Here is a 17,314-nt window from a genome sequence, read left to right on the forward strand (position 1 = left end):
TAAAGCTATTTCTTTTTCTTACAGGGGAAACCAGTCGGCATCAGCCAAAGACTTAATCTTGGTTATCGCTATCAACCTGATCTGCTCGGGCAGCTACTCAGCCGCCGCTCGGCCGAGGTCTTCCACTTGTGAAACAGTGAAAGCAGCTAAATTATTTCAGAAATGGACCTGAGGCCTGTGGCTTCGGTTTGTTTCCTGCTCTGAGAGGCGGGTGAAGATGCGCTCTCCAATCGCCCTCCTGGCGCAGGAGAGCGGCTGACGTGCGCAGCCGTTCGGCCGCAGCAATCATGCGATATCGCTGTCGTTTGGCTAATCTGCTTACGGCCTCCTTTCTCTTTTCTCCAGGATGAAACCTGATACGGCAGCTCAGCCAGATTTAGCCGCATGCCAATTAATCTGCGGCACCAAAGCCTCTTAATAACACCCGAACGCCACAAACAATCGGTGCGGCCGTGCCAAAGCCCATGGAAGTTTAGTTCAAGCTTTTGGAGTGGGTAAAGCGAGTGTGACGGTATGAACAGTCTGTACTGAGCCACTGTAAGGTGCTGCTGACTAATAAGGCTGGTTAGCTTGATTTGTGGTTTGATTTTATATGTATATATAAAAAAAGGAGGTCATTGTCTGGCGAAAGTGATAGCCCTGCAGCTGGTGGCCAGATGATGCTTTTCTCCAGGCGATTTGGAGGGAGTTGCAGAGAGAACTGGAAAGCGAGTGGATGAGGGGAGCTGGCTTAATCCTCTCTGTCACACTGTCCCGCTTTATCAGAGACAATGTCAGGCCTCCATTTTTCACTCGCTCTCTCTCTCTGCATCTCATCCTCCCTCAATCGCCTTCGCTTTGGTTTCGAACCAACAATCTGGGCCTCTCCCCTCCAGATCTATCTTCCTTAACTCCGTCTCCACCTTTTTTCTTTTTCTTTTTTCGTTTATCTCCCCCTTCGTCAATCCCTGTTCCACCTCCTGTCTGCCTGTCTCGCTCGCTCTCAGACGGGGCTTATCTGCAGAACAGAACAAACAGGCTCATTGTGTTTTGCGAGAGCCATGAGGGCAGCGGGCAGAGGAGGCTTATTTCATTGAAACCTGGATAGGATATCCATCCACAGGGGGAAATGGAGCCTGCAGGGATTCTTTAATGCCAGTGGAAAACATGGGTGATTTTGGGGCGGTGAGGGTGGAACAGAAAAACAACCATCACCAGAAACACAAAGGGAGGAGGTGACATTGGGGCACAGACAGTCTTTAATTCAATGAAAGGGAGAGAGCAGATATGATAAGAGGAAGCAGGGAAGATGGATCTGAATAGAGTAAAAAAGAGGAGGATGTAGGCTGCAACAAGTGAGAAGCAGAGTGAGGTAGAAAGTCAATAAGTGCTGTTCGATATCAGCAAGATCAAGGACTGTAAAGCCGCACAACAGGCTCAATACCAGGAAAACAACTAAATATCTGCAGGATTAACAGGAAAGAGCACAACAGCAACGGGGATGACTCCAACAACAAAGAAAACATAAGATTTTAGATAAGTAGTCCGGACTGGGTGAATGAGTGAGCCAGAGCCTTTAAGTAGAGCGTGGACAAACTGAGGCGACCTAAATACAGAACTAGAGAGAGAGAGAGAGAGAGAGAGAGAGAGAGGAGAGAGAGAGAGAGAGAGAGAGAAGGACCTGCAAGGTTTGTTCAGAAATAACTTGGTATTCCCGCTCCCCGCAGAGAACCGGCGACCTCCAACACGAGGGCGAGAGCCGTTCTCCAGGACGCCAACAGAGAGAGTCATCATCTGTGCAGCATCAGTATTCGGTGACCAGAGATCGATTCGTCATCCTTTTAAACTCGTCCCAACCTTCATCGTCCTGTCATTACACAGGCCGCTCAATACATACACTCAGTGGTCAGGGACACCTCGGTAAAAGTAACGTCTCATCCGGTCCAATACCACAGTCCTGCAATAAATCCACCTTCAGTAAGGTTATAATACTCATACTTTAGCCTCCCTTCATTCTTACAAATGGGGAAGACAAAATAATGTCAACATAACAAAATGCAGTTCAACAGCAGCCGAGATTTAATCTTCAACACCTCATGAAACCTTAGTCTAAAGGTAGATGTCCATGTGTTGTTTGATTACAAAGCAGTCCACAGAGAAACGCACAAAGCTAGCTGATGCTAATGTCAGTAGAAGAAAAGACGTGATAGAGACGAGAGTTAACATCAGACAGCTGATGAAGTTTGTAGCTGAACTCACCGACGTTTCTTCTAGACTGCTAAGTAAACAACTGCTAATGCTAACACTGGTTATATGTAGCATTAGCAAAGCTTAAAAATAGCTGCTTTAACCTACCGCTTAATTTCTTGATTAACAATCTTGTCCTGTTAAAATTTACCACACCCAAAGGAGACATATTCTTTTTTATTTTGACGAACAACCCAAAACACAAACGTATTCAGTTTCATGTGATACATTGTGAAAAAGAAAAGCATCAAATCTCTCACGTTTGAGAGGCTGCAACCAGAGAAAGCTTCACATTTTTGCCTCAAAAGTGACAATTAATCAAACAACAGCAAATCAAACAACTTTCAAATCAGTTGATGGTTAATATTCTGATAATTTCCACCAGCAAATCAAAACAATTTCACCTTTTACCCAAGCATCACCTTCCTCATTGGCTGTCCACAGTCACTAAGTAAGAACAGGAGCCAGAACCAGCTTCAATCATCTCTCTTCATTACTACTAGTTAAGCAGGTGGTGCTGGCTGGACACGAGGTTTTGATCACGCTGGCCTTTTCTGGCAGGAAACAGAGCGCTAACCAGTCGCTCAGTCAGCTCCCATCCAACAAAGGCAATTAGAGAGGCTGCTTATCAGCGGGTAATTACAAAGGAAAGAAAGAAACAGTGGGACACAGCGTTTCATCGCGGTCACACAAGTGTTCTGCATATTCCTGGGATAAAGCCACCGACCCAGATCTTACGATATCGCGCTCATTTAGAAGCATTCATGACCATTCATCTTTCATTAGAGCAAGCGATACCGACTCAATTCTTGGGCCACAATTACAGCTAATCATCTCATCATGAGCCGTTTCACAAAAGGCAGTCTGCTGCGAGTAGGTTGCGTTCGATTAACCCAGACAGCGGCGGCGATGGCGCCGGTTTAGCTAATGAGCTCAGGAGTGTGTAGGTGTCGTCTGGACTCACCCTCAGGGCCTCTATGACCAGGTCTCGGGCCTCCAGCTCTCCCTCCATGATACTCAGCAGGGTGAGCAGCTCTGGCTTGCTCAGGTTATCCATGTTGAACTCACATTTCTGCAACACAAGGTAGAAACAACATGTCAGGATCATACAGACAGTTCATGCCATTAAAACAGTCTTTCCTAACGCGCTTTCTATGCACTAAAACACATTAGTTACACAATCAATGGGGACAAAATCTACAGTTCTCAGCTTGTACAAAAAATGATGATAATGATGATAAGATTCCCTGTTTGTGTTTCGCCACCAAGTTGTTGTTGAAAACCAAGCACTTCAGATTTGTCTTATTCTTTGACCAGACTCACATCAGAACGTAATCTTAATATTATACTGTAAACACAGAAAACACACATAAAATTTAGCATGTGTCAAGCTAACGTTAGCATGACAACATGCTCACAGTTGCTTGAATTATGCTTTAATCAGATATCCAAGCCCAGATTTTCTGAATTTATAAAAACCAGAGCAGAATGAACAGAAACACGTGTGCGTCCGATGTACGTCTTGCTGTTCTGGAGTAAATCCAGCCTCTGCAATTAGAAAATGCTAACACTAGCCTGCTAGTTCAAAATAACCTCCAAGGACTTTTTTTTTTCTTTTTTACTAGTAATTGAGTATTTCTACACAGTTGTATTGCTACTTTTACTTTAGTTATACTTTTTGGATACTTTTCATACCACTGACGTTGGGCATGTTTACATTTAGCATACCAGCTAACTGTAGAGCTCAACATCACAGTAAACAACCTGCTCTGAAATGGAAGAGAAAATGTTTATGGTCTTTTTCTACAAGATTTATTATCTATTTGAGTCATTCTTTGCTGCAACAGTGAATATTTATTACTCATTTGTTTATTATCGGAAAATGAATTTTTCATTTATGCTGAAGTGCGTGTTCGTTTGTAGACACATATCACAATTAGCTCATTAGCTAGTTAGCTCACCTGCTGCCCTCTGAATAATAGTCTGTGCTAGCTTAGCTTTTAGAAATAACCGAAGTGTAGCAACTGATCATTCTCTATTTTACCTGGAATTAGCACCAAATTATTTCCAGGAAACTTCTTCGGAGAATACTTGGAAAGAAAGTGGAATTTACTAAACGGTAAAATAAAGAGTTAGCCATTAGCATACTGGTAATCGTATCCTCTCTCTCCGATCAGAGCTCAGACTGAGGAATGGAGGTATGTTGTCAACTAGCAAATAAATAAATAAATAAATAAATAAATGTTGACAAGAAAAATTCATGATAATCCATTTAATAGTTTCAAAGATATTTCACGTAAGACCAAAACATATAACCGTCAAAGCAACTATGTACCAGTCAATAAGAGCCCTGCAGCCATGACACTAGCTAGTGTGGCTAAAAAATGACTCACCTATTTAGAAATTGCTTTACAAAATGTCTGATTTCAGAGCTTAGACCACAAATCATTAAATTCTTATACACCTTAGTTGATGATGAAAATAAATAGCTATGCAACTACAACTAAATAAGTCATGTTGTAAGATGAAAAACAGATGAATCATCCCTCATTGTGTAGACTCGATCAGCAGGAGAAAAAGTTATTTATATGACAAATGCACTACTTCCTCCCAATCTCCAACTGGCCTCATTAGGTGTCGCCCTAAAATTAAGCTAGATGCCTGGTCCTACTTCGAAGCTATTAAGGTCTAATTACATTTAGCTATAGGTCATTAAGCACCTATTTGGTCAGTGGCAACTGCAGGGCTAACGAGTGGAGATGACTGTAATTGGGAATGACCAGACCACTTCATGACCCTTCGTGTCAATTAAAATCTTTTCCAGTCTGCTCGTGGTCTTGAGAAAAGAGGATCCATCCAGCACACTGCTCTTGCTCAGTATCACAATATTTATTATCACATTAAAAATTGTGATGCCGCGTGAGTCTACTTATAAAAAGTAAAAACAACTGTGGTCTAGTCTTTTCATGGTGAAATATAACTGCAAAAACACAGTAAATGTTGTTTATAGAACTAGAGATGACAGTGTATTTTGGGGGAGTTGCTACAATGCTAAAAAAGGTTTGAAGTTAACTCATGGGGGAAAATATGACTGTTTCCTTTAATTGTTTTTCCCATTTTAATTGTAATTTTTCCTCCATCTGATTCTGAAAACATACATTTAATTCTTTGTGAACGCATTACATTAAAAATGATTTGCTTCATATTAACAGATAAAAGATCTATAAAAGATTTGTTTTACTGCCATATGAAAATCATCCCATGAGTACTGGTGTGTATCTGTCTAAGTTAGCAGTCTTACATAATTTGAATAATAATTTTACATTTAAAACAAAAAAAAGTCAGCTTGTAAAAATCATGCATTTTAACCACCATGTAGACCGGTTTCTGTCATAAAATGCTGCTGGTCAATTAATTCAGTAATAATATTAAAACTGAAATATTATAATGGATTGTATGAACAGTAGATATGTAACAATTGGTCGATTAATGACAGTTAATCAATCACTTGAGGCATTTTTCAAGCAAAAAATACCAACAATCTTTGGTTCCAGTGTCTCAGGTGTGAAGATTTGCTTTTTTCACACTGTTTTCTAACATTATTGATTTAAGATTTTCAGGGTTTTGAACAGTTGATCGGATGACATGAGCAATTTGAAGAAGTCGCCTTGAACTTCTGAATATTTCTAAGGGGATTTCTGGCAGTTTATAGGCCAAATGGTTAACTGAGAAAATGGCCGGTAGATTACCCAAATTTTTTTTTTAATCATTAGTTGCAGCCCTAATATAATATAATAATATGACACACTGGAAGGGGCCATTCTGCCTAGTGCTTACTTTTACTTTAAGCTGATAATACTGACTTTTACTCAATAAGATCCATTTTGTAACGGACTATTTTTATTGCTACATTTACTAAAGCATCTAAATTGTGTCCCAACATTGGATTATTGTATTTGTGAGTCTCTGTTATCAATATTATAAAGAGTATTGTCTAGACCTGCTCTATTATCTATCTAAAGTTAAATAAGTCACAGAGGGACGGTTCAAGTGACTAACTCTAAACACATCAGGTATGTGACAGAAGTTTTGACTTTCTATTGTTAAGATGTAAAATTCAACAATAAACCGAGAGGGATTTTTGTCAAGACTTCATGATTTTGGGACAGACAGCGAGTCTTATTCAGAGTGCGGAGCGTTTTCCCGGTCACATCTCTAAACATCACGACGGCATCTGGTTCATCCACATTCCAAAGCTAAGCGTCAAATTGTTTGTGTCCAGGAACCTTGAGAGACTTTGAGCTCATCCAAAGCAAAACCTAAGTGGGGAAAATGAGTGAAATTCTTGGCTGGACAGTTAAAAATAAAATAGAAAATGAGGTAAAGTCATAAAGAGAAGCCAAGAGATAACACTTGGTTACAGAAGAATTTCCAATCACTATGTTGGCAACTACAGCAGCCATCTGCTGAAAAGTCCCATCCAGCTGCATTCGCAATATCTGGAAGCTTCTCACCCAAACCTTCAAACCGCAATAAACCAAAGAGCAAAACAGGAGGAAGTGGGGAGGGAAGCTGTGGCGCACATCAGGCCGACTGCTACCTGCTCATTCTGGTGAGGTCCAGCTGTCAGCCGGCCATTCAGGCCTGATTTACAAGCCTCCATCCGAACCCCAGCCAAGATTATTCCATTTCATCAACGAGTCTCACACACACACACACACACACACACACACACACACACACACACACACACACACACGTCTCCCTCGCAACGAGTCTGACTTTGAACAGGCCGGTCTGAGTTTTCAACAAGCCGCTGCCTCGTCTGCGTCCTTTACACGCTCCTGTGACATTGTTTATTTCTCCGCAAAGAAGGGGGGAAAAGTTCAGGCTCAAACAACAGGAACAGTGGTAATAAATCCATAGGAATAAACAGGCCAACGGTTTCTCCTTAAAAAGGTTTTTCTTTTGTTTTTTAAAGTGATGTTTTAGCCAGAAAAGCCTCCTCAAGGCAGGTGCTGAAACATCCCACGGTTTTAATCAAGAAATCAGCTTTTAAACACAAGGACGGATTTGTGCCTCCGATTTTTTTTTTTTTTCATTTTCAGAACAAGGAGCTGGAAAGTGTTGCGTCAATCACATGTTTCAGTTTAGTCAAACCACGTTTTTTTTTATTCTGATGCGATCACGGCGAAAGCCTGGAAATAAAAAGCAGGAGAGATTCCAAGGGATTGATTCACTCGCGTCGAGGCTTCCAATCGATCCCCAGGCTCCCGTTTTTCCCGGCAGCGTTTTTTTTTTTTTTTCACCACTCAGAGAATTGGAGGGCTCTTGATGGACGGCAACCCTGGGCCACGCTGGCCTGTCATGGGGCCTTTGGGTGGTGGGTGAGATGAGGTAACAGTGGGGGTTGAGCTCTCTCTCTCTCTCTCTCTCTCAGCACAGTGAGCAGGTGAGGGAAGCGAACACTAATTTGTTCCATGAGCCGTGAGCCGTGCGCCAAGGGCACGAGCGGCCTGGCCGGCATTCAGGGGCTCGCTGTTAGCCCCGGTCCACTTAATAAGAGGGCCTGTGTCATTTCACTCCGAGCCACGGGGGGAAAGGGAACCGTTCGCTAACTTCGCTGCCTTCTCCTGGAAAAAAAAAAAAAAAAAAAAGCCCTGCTGTGGTCTGTAAGTTTCTCACGGACTCGTGTCCTGCTACAGCGAGCTGCAAAAACTGTGCGATACGACAGCCTGTAAATCAAAGCCTGTCACTGGGGGGGGGGGTTACCACTGGTTACAAGGAAAATGGCACCAAATCGATGAATTTTAAAGGGTTGGTTCAACTGAATTGCCACAAAATATATTTTCTCATTTACCTGTCGTGGTAAAAAACGCAGATAGTTTTGAGATCGGCCTCACACTGTGGATTACAGCTGCAACAACCTCAAATTAAACTTTACTTGTTTACACCGGACCAAACGGAGCCGACATATTGCCGCCCAAGTGTGTGAGCTCAAGATAGCCCGTCGGCTGGACGAGCGACACAACGACACCGACCCTCGATTCAACGGCTGGGCTGGAATAAAGGCACAACATTCCCGCTTTGAACAGGGCTAATACCTGGAGGGTTAAAGTACTTCCTCTCAGGGAACCTGTGGATAGTTTTCTCTTCTTCCCACATTTAAGATCTGTTCACCTGTCTCGAGGCCAGGGTCGGTTCCTCCTGGTTTTTAAGGTGGATCGGTCAAATAATGGGCAATATACTATTAGCAGTGATTGATCCAATGTATCAGATCGGATCATTCACCACATTTTAAATCCCATTTCCCTCCGTTGTGTCTGGCTGGAGGCAGAAATCTGACGGGTGAATATCTCCAAACCTGGACAAATAAAACCAAAGCTGTTCCATCTGCATAACAAGATAAAAACCGGTGGCAAGTAACACATTTTGTTTTTGAACTTTGGGTGAAGCAACCCTTTAATAAGTTGTAAAATTATAACGCTTAACCCCTCTGGTGACCGCTCCAGCTTGTTTACAGGGTAATCTGAACCCTGAAATCTGGTTGTCAGGAAGAAGAAGCAGCAGCAGCAGTGATGACATAAGAGCTACTCATGTTAAAGGCCACTCCTCCACGATGGCAGCACACCCAACACATTCAGGAGTCCACCACACAATAGTCCCATCCAGGCATTAACACGGGGTTCGAAGGTGGGGGGGGTGAACAGGGGAAAATCTACAACCAGGGTCTATTATTTTTGTTATGGGAACATTTTACATGAACCTCATTTCTTTACTTCATTCGGGTCTAACGGTCAGAAGATCAGTTTGACAGAGGACCCTCTGTTATACCAAACTTATTTGGAAGTGAAAAAAAAGGGGGAAAACACCCACTTTCACTTCCCGAACTCAACCATCTACTGCATTTCTGTGCAATGAGAGATTAAAACTAACCAACACTAAGTGAGTGGAGGTTGTCTGATCGTGGAAACGGCTCGTGTTGGGACTCCTCCTCCTCGGATCTCATCAGTTTCACGTGGTAAAAAAACAAAACATGAATGGAAACTACAAAAAATAAGAGCCTGGTTGTTTTCCTTTAACTTCAGCGGAGCAGGTCGCAGACAGGCCGTCTGCCACACTGGCATGCATTATGGTAAATGAGTGGGAGGTGACTAGCGGAATGCCTTTCATTGACCTCTGACCCCTCTCTCTGGCCACACGAGGGCCGGCCCTTCAGAGTCCTCGCAGACGAGAAACTTCCCCCACCTACGGCCAACAACAGAGAGTCTGACAGGGTTGAGGCAAAGAGCAAAGTGCTTTATTTAACTACAGCAGGCATGATGGTGGTGGGGAGGAGGGGGCGGGCGGTGGGAGGGCACGGAGGAGGCGGAAGCCCCCTTTTCGTTGGCTGGAGCCCGGGAGAAGGAAGAGCGCGCTGGCAGAGCGGCGGCGGGTGAGCCGAGGAGGCTGCCTGGCTCCCATGTCTCCGCAGCACCTGTTCGCCCTCGACGCTAAATGTAAAGTAGCCTCCGGGCAGTTCTGACACGGTACTCCCAGCTATGCCAGCTGAGTCACTGAAATTAAGACCAATTTAGAAAGGTGTCTGGTAAACAGGGTCTCCAAAAGACCTCTCCCCCTCCCCCTCCACCTCCACCAAACTGCCTCTGCCCTCCATCCACCCCCGCAGCTCTCCACCATCTCCTCAGCTCACCGCTCGAGCCCACCCCCACCGCTACACCCACTCTACCACCCACCCACCCACCCACCCACCTCGGGGACCGTGGCTGCTTTCTATTCCGGCAACTCCACACACATTTCAACCGGCCTACCTCTCCGGCCTCGGCGACGGCTTCACAAAGCTTTACAACAACAGAAAAGGTGAAGCTCAGTACAACAGTAGCCTAGAAGAGCAAAAGCACCACTGTCCATTTTGGCATTAGCTGTCAGGTCAATCACAGCGGACTGACAGGTTGCATCATGAGGCCAGCTGAGACAAGGGAAGGGAAGGTTTCTCTCGGCCTCCCGCCGGCCCCCGGGGGGCAACAGACTGATCTGAGCCGTGCAGAGTGAGCTGCTGCAACCTGTGAAAGGGCATGCGTGAGAAATCACAGCTAGGTGTGTGTAAACATGCGGAGCTCAACAAAGAGACTGCTTTAACAGAAACACTTTGTCTCGTCTTGCTTCTGACGATCAGTGTAAAAACCTTGTGGAAGGGGCGACAGCTTTGTAATGATCTCTTCCAATGTGTGGAGGCCTGGAAGAATCCATGTAGAGAGGATAGAAAAACATTTTCATGCAACTTGTAAAAAAAAAAAAAAAAAGAAAAAAGAAAAGGTGAAATTAAAGCAAATCAACAACCAGCCTTCATAAAGCCTCTGTTTTCAGATTGGGCTCTTAAGTGCAGCCAAACAATCAGCTCCCAGTCACTGTAACGTCTATGAGCTACAACCTGTGCAGCCAGCGACCATTCCTCCTCGGATCAGGCGCAGGATAACGACACAACTGCGGGGATGAATGTTCAAAGCAGCCGGTGGAGGCGAACAAAAGATCTGTGCTGTGTTGTCCACAAAGAAAAACACACACACACACACACACACGCACACGCACACGTACTATTCTGCCTGTGCCGCGGAGGGTAATTCAGGGTTATTTATCACCTGAAACCGAGAAGAAACCCCTTGTTTTCCTCCAGACATTGTCGCTGGACACCGCTGTTGCTTCACGAAATAGATGCGCACCGCGTTTCTCCCTCGTTTCTCCGTCACCGCCTCAAAGTCACGCCAGGTGAAAAACACCGTTGCACATGTAGCGTGTTCTCGAAACCCCGGTGTCTTACCGTGTCCACACTTCCCAGCACGGCGGTTGCCAGTGTTTGTACCGGAGGAGGAGGCTGCTCTCCGCTGGCTCCCTCCGACGCCATCTTCGTACTGTAGCGGTCTGCTGGAGTGAGGGCGCATCCGGCACTCATTAACTATTGCGCTGCTGGATGCGAACCGCGCCACGGACGGCCATCGAAAGAGAGAAAAAGGAGACGAGGTGTGATGAACTGAAAGGAAGCTGTAAGTCGAGGAGAGGGGAGGGGGAGAGAAAGAAAAAGAGAGAGAGAGAGAGATAGATAGAGAGGAGGACAGGTCACTGCTGTGAAAAGCCCACAGCCGAGTGCGCGGGCTGCTGCTGCTGCTGCTGCTGCTGCTGTGGGAGGGAGGGGGGCGTGCAGTCTGGTAGGCGTGGACCGACCGACGCGTAAAATCCAGATGCAGCCGCGGTGCGCTCCCAACAGGAGAGGAGGCGCGTCCCGACGGGCTGATTGACAACAGCATTTGTTGTCGGCCGCTGTAGCTGTAAAATAAGACGAGCGAGCGGTTCCCAAACGGCGGTTCAGGGACCTCCAGGGGCCCCGTGCACCAGGTGAATAAAGATACTCCAACATGGGTGGGAAAAGAAAAACTTGTTAGAATTTAATAACAAACAGTGTCACAGTCAATGGAGGTTTTAAAAAGCTATTTTAAAACCTCCCCCCAGTCCTATACACAAATAAATTGAATTTCTATATATAAATATATGACATATGTGTACATATTAAATATAAGCACATATGGAAAAATTATATATGGGAGAAATTGGAATAACGTCATTTATTGACATTAATGTCTAGCTCATACAAATATGTATGTTTATGTATATATGTTTATATTGTAGACATATGTCACATAATATATATCCATCCCAAAGCCTGTCAGTATATGTTGGCATTAATATACAGTTTTCTAGAATGGGAAGAGACATGTTTAAAATGAATGAGAAATTAATAAGAAAAAAATATAAAAGTATATAGATTTTTTTATATGTACATCTATGTTGTTTTGATAAACGTGTTTATGTTTATAACATATATATATATATTAGCATATATGGTTGCAACATATCAACCTGTCATATAACAATTCATAATATAGATGTTTTTAATATAATGTGTCTGCAGGTTGGAGTTGATTCAATGTGGAGTTAATTCTAACTCATTTATAAACTGTTTCTTTTCTTTTCAAAGTAAAACACACAGCTGTACTTGTACTGTGACAATAGTGGAGTAAAGAGTCCACAACATCCACCTGAAATGTAGAGAAGAAGGAGAAGAAGAGAGAGAAGAAGCATAAAGCAGCATAAAATGAAAATACCTCAAAGTTGTACTTTAATTTCTCTGTTTCAGTGGAAGCCTGTCAGTCGTCTCACGGCTTTTCATCTCCTGCACTTCCACAAACAAAATATGTCGCACAGTCTCACACGGTTCCTGGGGACAAACTCTGTTTTTTTTTTTTTTACATATTTACGTCTCATTTCTTTGTAATTCACTTTCAATTTCCTCTCCAAACAAAGGAACAGATTAGTAACACTTCACAGACATAAACTGACTAAGAACATCAAAGACAAAGAAAGACAGAAAAAAAAATTACACTTTACACAATTTTCCAAAACACTTTCTGCCTGTTGTTCATTTTAAAAATCAATTGTTCAGAGTTATTGGACATTTCTCCCAAACACGCGTTGAAAGGGATGATGTTTTTATTTTCCAGTGCATGAGCACAATCCTACAACCTGTGGTCAGAGCCAGTCGGCACCACAGAGTTTAAAAAGTGCAACAAAGAAAAAGAAAATCTATATATTGGTGAACAGGCTTTTAGCTGTTTGTTTACAGTTGCACTTGTGATGACGTCCTGTTCCTCCTGTGTGGGGCTTGAAAGCTTTTAGTCTAAGTCAGTAAGTTGATGTCAAGTGAATGTAATGTGATGAGAGTGATGCAGCTGAGGTCTGAGTATAAAATGAACATATACAGACCGACTATATAGGTTTAAACGGCTCTCTCAGAAAACGCAACCCTCAACAACATGTCTCTTTGTAATACACGCTCACATCACATGGCCGTCTTATTTCACTGCCTGTGAACTGAAACCAAAAAAAAAAGCAGAGCAGAAGCCCCAACGTTAATCTCACACGAGTCGATGCTCATGAGTTCAAATCTCTCGGCTCCGAGTCTGTTTATCCCAGAAAAGCAGGGAGAGGATAGGGGCCCTCTCCGCTCCCAGATGTGGCTTTAGGATTAACGGACGCTGATCCGGCCTGGTCGTCCAGAATGAGGTTATTAAGTCTCTATTTGGGTCAAATGTTGCACGATGGATGTTGGCCGGTCGCATCCAGAGCTTGTTGACTTGTGATTTTTCCCTCACGTGAGAGGAAACACACGGTTAACCTGTGTATGTTTATTTTTGGATTAAATTGATTATATGCTGCTATGGAAGATTATAAAAAAAAAAAAAAACTTTCCTGACCTTTACGCTCAGGAAAATGTGGGACAGACTTGGAAATCCACGTGAACGAAAGCTGTTTCTCTTTTTTGGAAGACCAGTTGACGAGGATTTCACCCAACAACATCTGTATTGTAAGCAGAGAGCGAAACAGATGTGTTGAAATCTATGGCTTTTGAGTGCAAACACTCACTAATGACTTGAAATCTTGAGAGCGACCGGCCTCAAAACATTAAGAATGATATTATTTTTCACCCTGTAATGCTTTCAAATGGTGTTATATGTTCCCTAAATCCTACACACACACACACACACACACACACACACACACACACACACACACACACTTCAGATTGTGTGTGCAGAAGGCTGTCACTCAGTTCCTCGGTGATCCACAGGGGAATCTCAGATGTGAATTCCCGTCTTTCCCACAGGGATCTTTGTTTTGTTTTTTCTTACTGTCTTGTCATGTGTCAAATCCCAAACTCGTGTCTAAATCTGAGGCAGATCAGCGGAGACAGAGTTGTCATGTGGAGATAATTCCTCCCCAAAACCTTCTGAAAGGAAGCTCGTCATTAGCCGCTGATTATGGGGGGTGGGGGGTGGGAGGTGGGGGGGGGGTGGGGGGGGCGGGGGGGGGCGTAGCACTGGCTTGGAAACAACGATGTGGATGAAGTTGCCTGTGGGCTTGACAGAGAAAGAAGTTGTGTGATTATCTGCTGTAATTTACTGTTTTGATGAAGGTGCTTTTCCTGTTTTCTGCACAACAGTGAAGCTGATGTAGAGAGTCGGGCCCCTTCGCTGACTACAGTACATTTTCATCTCAGACCGTGACTTCTCTCTCTGTGACTGCAGGGCCTGGTAAAGAAAAAAAATAATGTCCTCTATTGAACTGTGTGGTAGCTTTACTGCAAATATCTCATTATACACCAGACCAGAGGGTTCCCAACCTGGGGGCCACGACCCTCTGCTGGGGGCCGTCAGCTGGATCTTACCAGACCTCTGCAGCCCCCTCCTCATCTCTGCATTAGCCGCTACTAGCATAACACACGTGAACCTTCAACTGAACTGCTGGAAGCTGAGTGGCTTTGTGGGTAATGTAGGCGCTGCGATTTGACAGTGAAGAAGGCAAAGAACTTGCTGTATTGATTTTGACGTGTGCGGGTTTGGTCAAAGCGTCAGGGTGAGCGAGGTCAGACAACATCGTGCTGCGTATGTTTTTTTGCTTCTGAGAGCGGAAAGTCAGTATCACCACCACCACAAGAGGCTGGAAACATAAACATACTTTGCTTTAAGCATTTAAACAAATCATTTTTTTTAGTAAGGAGGATCATCCCTATAAAACAGAACATTTCCATGTGTGATTTGTGATTGGGAGAAATGGGAAACACGCCACATCAGGAGAGACTGAGGAGGTGTGTTTGATGAGATCACTGAAAATGAAGGTGATGTGAACTGTTTTTTATACTTTGTTTATATTCTTTTGTTATTTTTAAAGAAACACTGCTTGGTACTTAACCTAATTATGACTGGCTGTTGTTATTATGTGGGTTGTTTGTGTTTTTTTCCCCTCTCTTCTTCTGTTGTTTATTTGCATTTGTCTTTGCTGCTTAAATAACATCAGGAGTGAACTCCTCCACTGGGTTTTCATATGTTCTAACTTCCTTTATGTTGTTGCTGGATCCTTTCTGAACCGTCATGACTTCTCTAGGTGAATTTCCAGCCTTCTATACCTCCTGTGCACGACGGGGAAATTCAACATGCACAGACTTGACAGCTACCGTAGCCTGAGATACAGGAGATAATGCATCACAGCCATTCATCGCATTCTGTCTGTCGTGTGTACATTTGATGCTCGTGACACATCGCAGGTTTTCTCGGTCTGCAGTTCTTTGGCATCCGCTGAAGTCGATCCTACACAGAGCATGAAACATAAATGAGCAGCTGGGCCAGAAAAACAAGAAGGCCTGCCAGCTGTCTATTGTTTGATGTCACGCTAAACTCCTCAGACATAAACTGTAAGGGCAAAGCAAAGGTCTTATCCACGTTAATTCCCTGTATTGTGCTCATTAGCTAAAAAAGCCTCCTGGGCGTTTTTTCTTTAGTTGTATTCACTGTTGAAGCGGAGACAGGCGTGTTTGTGTTTTTGAAAAGAAGTCAGCAAATACTTGGGATGTTGTCAAGTTGTCTGTACGGTACGTTGAGCCGGGCTGAGTTAATCCTGACCCGAGCACAGCCTGAGATGACACCTGACTGACGCTCCACCTGCCTGATCCTGCTCGCAGAGCCGGTGGGGCCGGAGACGACTGTGGCCATCATAACAACTTGTTCATAAACACAGGTAGAGAGAGAAAACTATCAATCATAGCGATGGGGGAAATTTATGCTTTTAAAGTCCACATATAAAAGACAAGTGCATCATCTGTCAACAATGTGGGAACCACCGCACCAGACAACAAGTTCACATATCTAGACGACAGTGTGGGTCGCTTCACGGCCTTCAGACATAACTGTTTCTAAATTGATTTATATGAAAATGTGGGATAAACAATAAACTGAAAAAATGGCATGAGGTAACGGACGTGTAGAATATGTGACTGATTCATTCTTTAAGGTGAAGATTGTTGTTAAAGGTCTGTGTCCATGTGTAGTGTGATTATAGATCAGCTCTAGCTTCTATATTAATACTGTGAAAGTATCAAAGCCTCAGTCCACAGAGAAATGCACACAGCCTGTATTCAGAAACTGAGCCTTAAAACCAGCCGTCAGGACTTCTGGAACTTTGTGATGTCACAACGAAGCACTCACCAAGCCCCGCCCACCTGGACCCACCATCCAAACCTTGCAGGATTTGGTGTCTGTGAGTGTTTTTACCTGATATCTGCTATATTTTTATTGGATCACTCAGAAAACAGTCAGCCAATCAGAAGAGGCGATCTGTTGATAAATCCCATGAGATTTACCAAAACAACCAGCTAGTAACTTTTGTCTGTTTGCCACAGAGCCCGGCCCATATACTTCCACATCTGGGCCGATTGCAGCTGTTATCCTATGATGTTGTCTGACAGTCACAAGTCTTTCTGTGGAATTGGTCCAGATATGGAAGTAGCACCTGACAATCATGCTGTATATGGGGCAGATTCGGGCCATGGAATTGAGCGTATACCGGGCCAGAGGAGAACAAGTATGTGGCCCCATAAACTTTCTATCACACTCACATATTTTTCATCATTAGCTCAACTGCTCAAAGTGTCAGTGACCTTTTGATCTCGGTTTTATCCACTCCGTGAACCCAGCACCTCGTCGATGCAACAAGCAGCTTGAAGGGAGCCACTGTTCGCTCACTTAGATCCAACTGGATCCTGACTCTGCGCCAAATGCGGCTAATCATGTTGTTGCTGTAATTGGCCTGACTGGTCTTTAAAGGGGAAGCCTGCGGCGGCACAGGGGAGAAGGCAGAGGGTTTGTGGTTCACCCTGCCTCCAGATCAGTCTCCGTAATGATGTTAGGACCAGAGGAACATCTGAGACATGCAGTATGAAAGCATGTGAATGCTAATACGAGTAAGTCTCATGTGCACGACGAACATACGATTCAGCACAGAACAAATTATCAAGGAGGTGGGACATTTATCTGGAGGGGTTTCACATTTAGTCTTATTTTTAAGCACATGGGCAGAATTTGTTTGTTAGATTTTTTCTAGGCACAAAACATGACGACTGCAAACCATTTTATACTTCCCTATTCTAACATTTCTCAAATGTACTGACATGAAGCATTCAGATCTTTTACATAAGTATAAAATA

The 17,314-nt window shown here is 43.8% G+C and overlaps 1 protein-coding gene across 1 annotated transcript in view; it reads right to left on the bottom strand.

Annotated features, from left to right (window-relative positions):
• The window catches only part of cttnbp2 (cortactin binding protein 2), an 87,943-nt gene extending 76,537 nt beyond the window's left edge, over nt 1–11,406 (bottom strand). Inside the window, exons 1-2 of the mRNA XM_056387133.1 lie at nt 11,045–11,406; nt 3,191–3,298 (exon numbers count right to left, since the gene is read on the bottom strand). Of these exons, the coding sequence (XP_056243108.1) occupies nt 3,191–3,298; nt 11,045–11,176 (240 nt within the window). The 5' untranslated portion in view covers nt 11,177–11,406. The remainder of the gene's footprint in view (nt 1–3,190; nt 3,299–11,044) is intronic.
• Between the last annotated feature and the right edge of the window lie 5,908 nt (nt 11,407–17,314).

Source organism: Seriola aureovittata, chromosome 10, assembly GCF_021018895.1.
Source record: "Seriola aureovittata isolate HTS-2021-v1 ecotype China chromosome 10, ASM2101889v1, whole genome shotgun sequence".
Lineage (NCBI taxonomy): Eukaryota > Metazoa > Chordata > Actinopteri > Carangiformes > Carangidae > Seriola > Seriola aureovittata.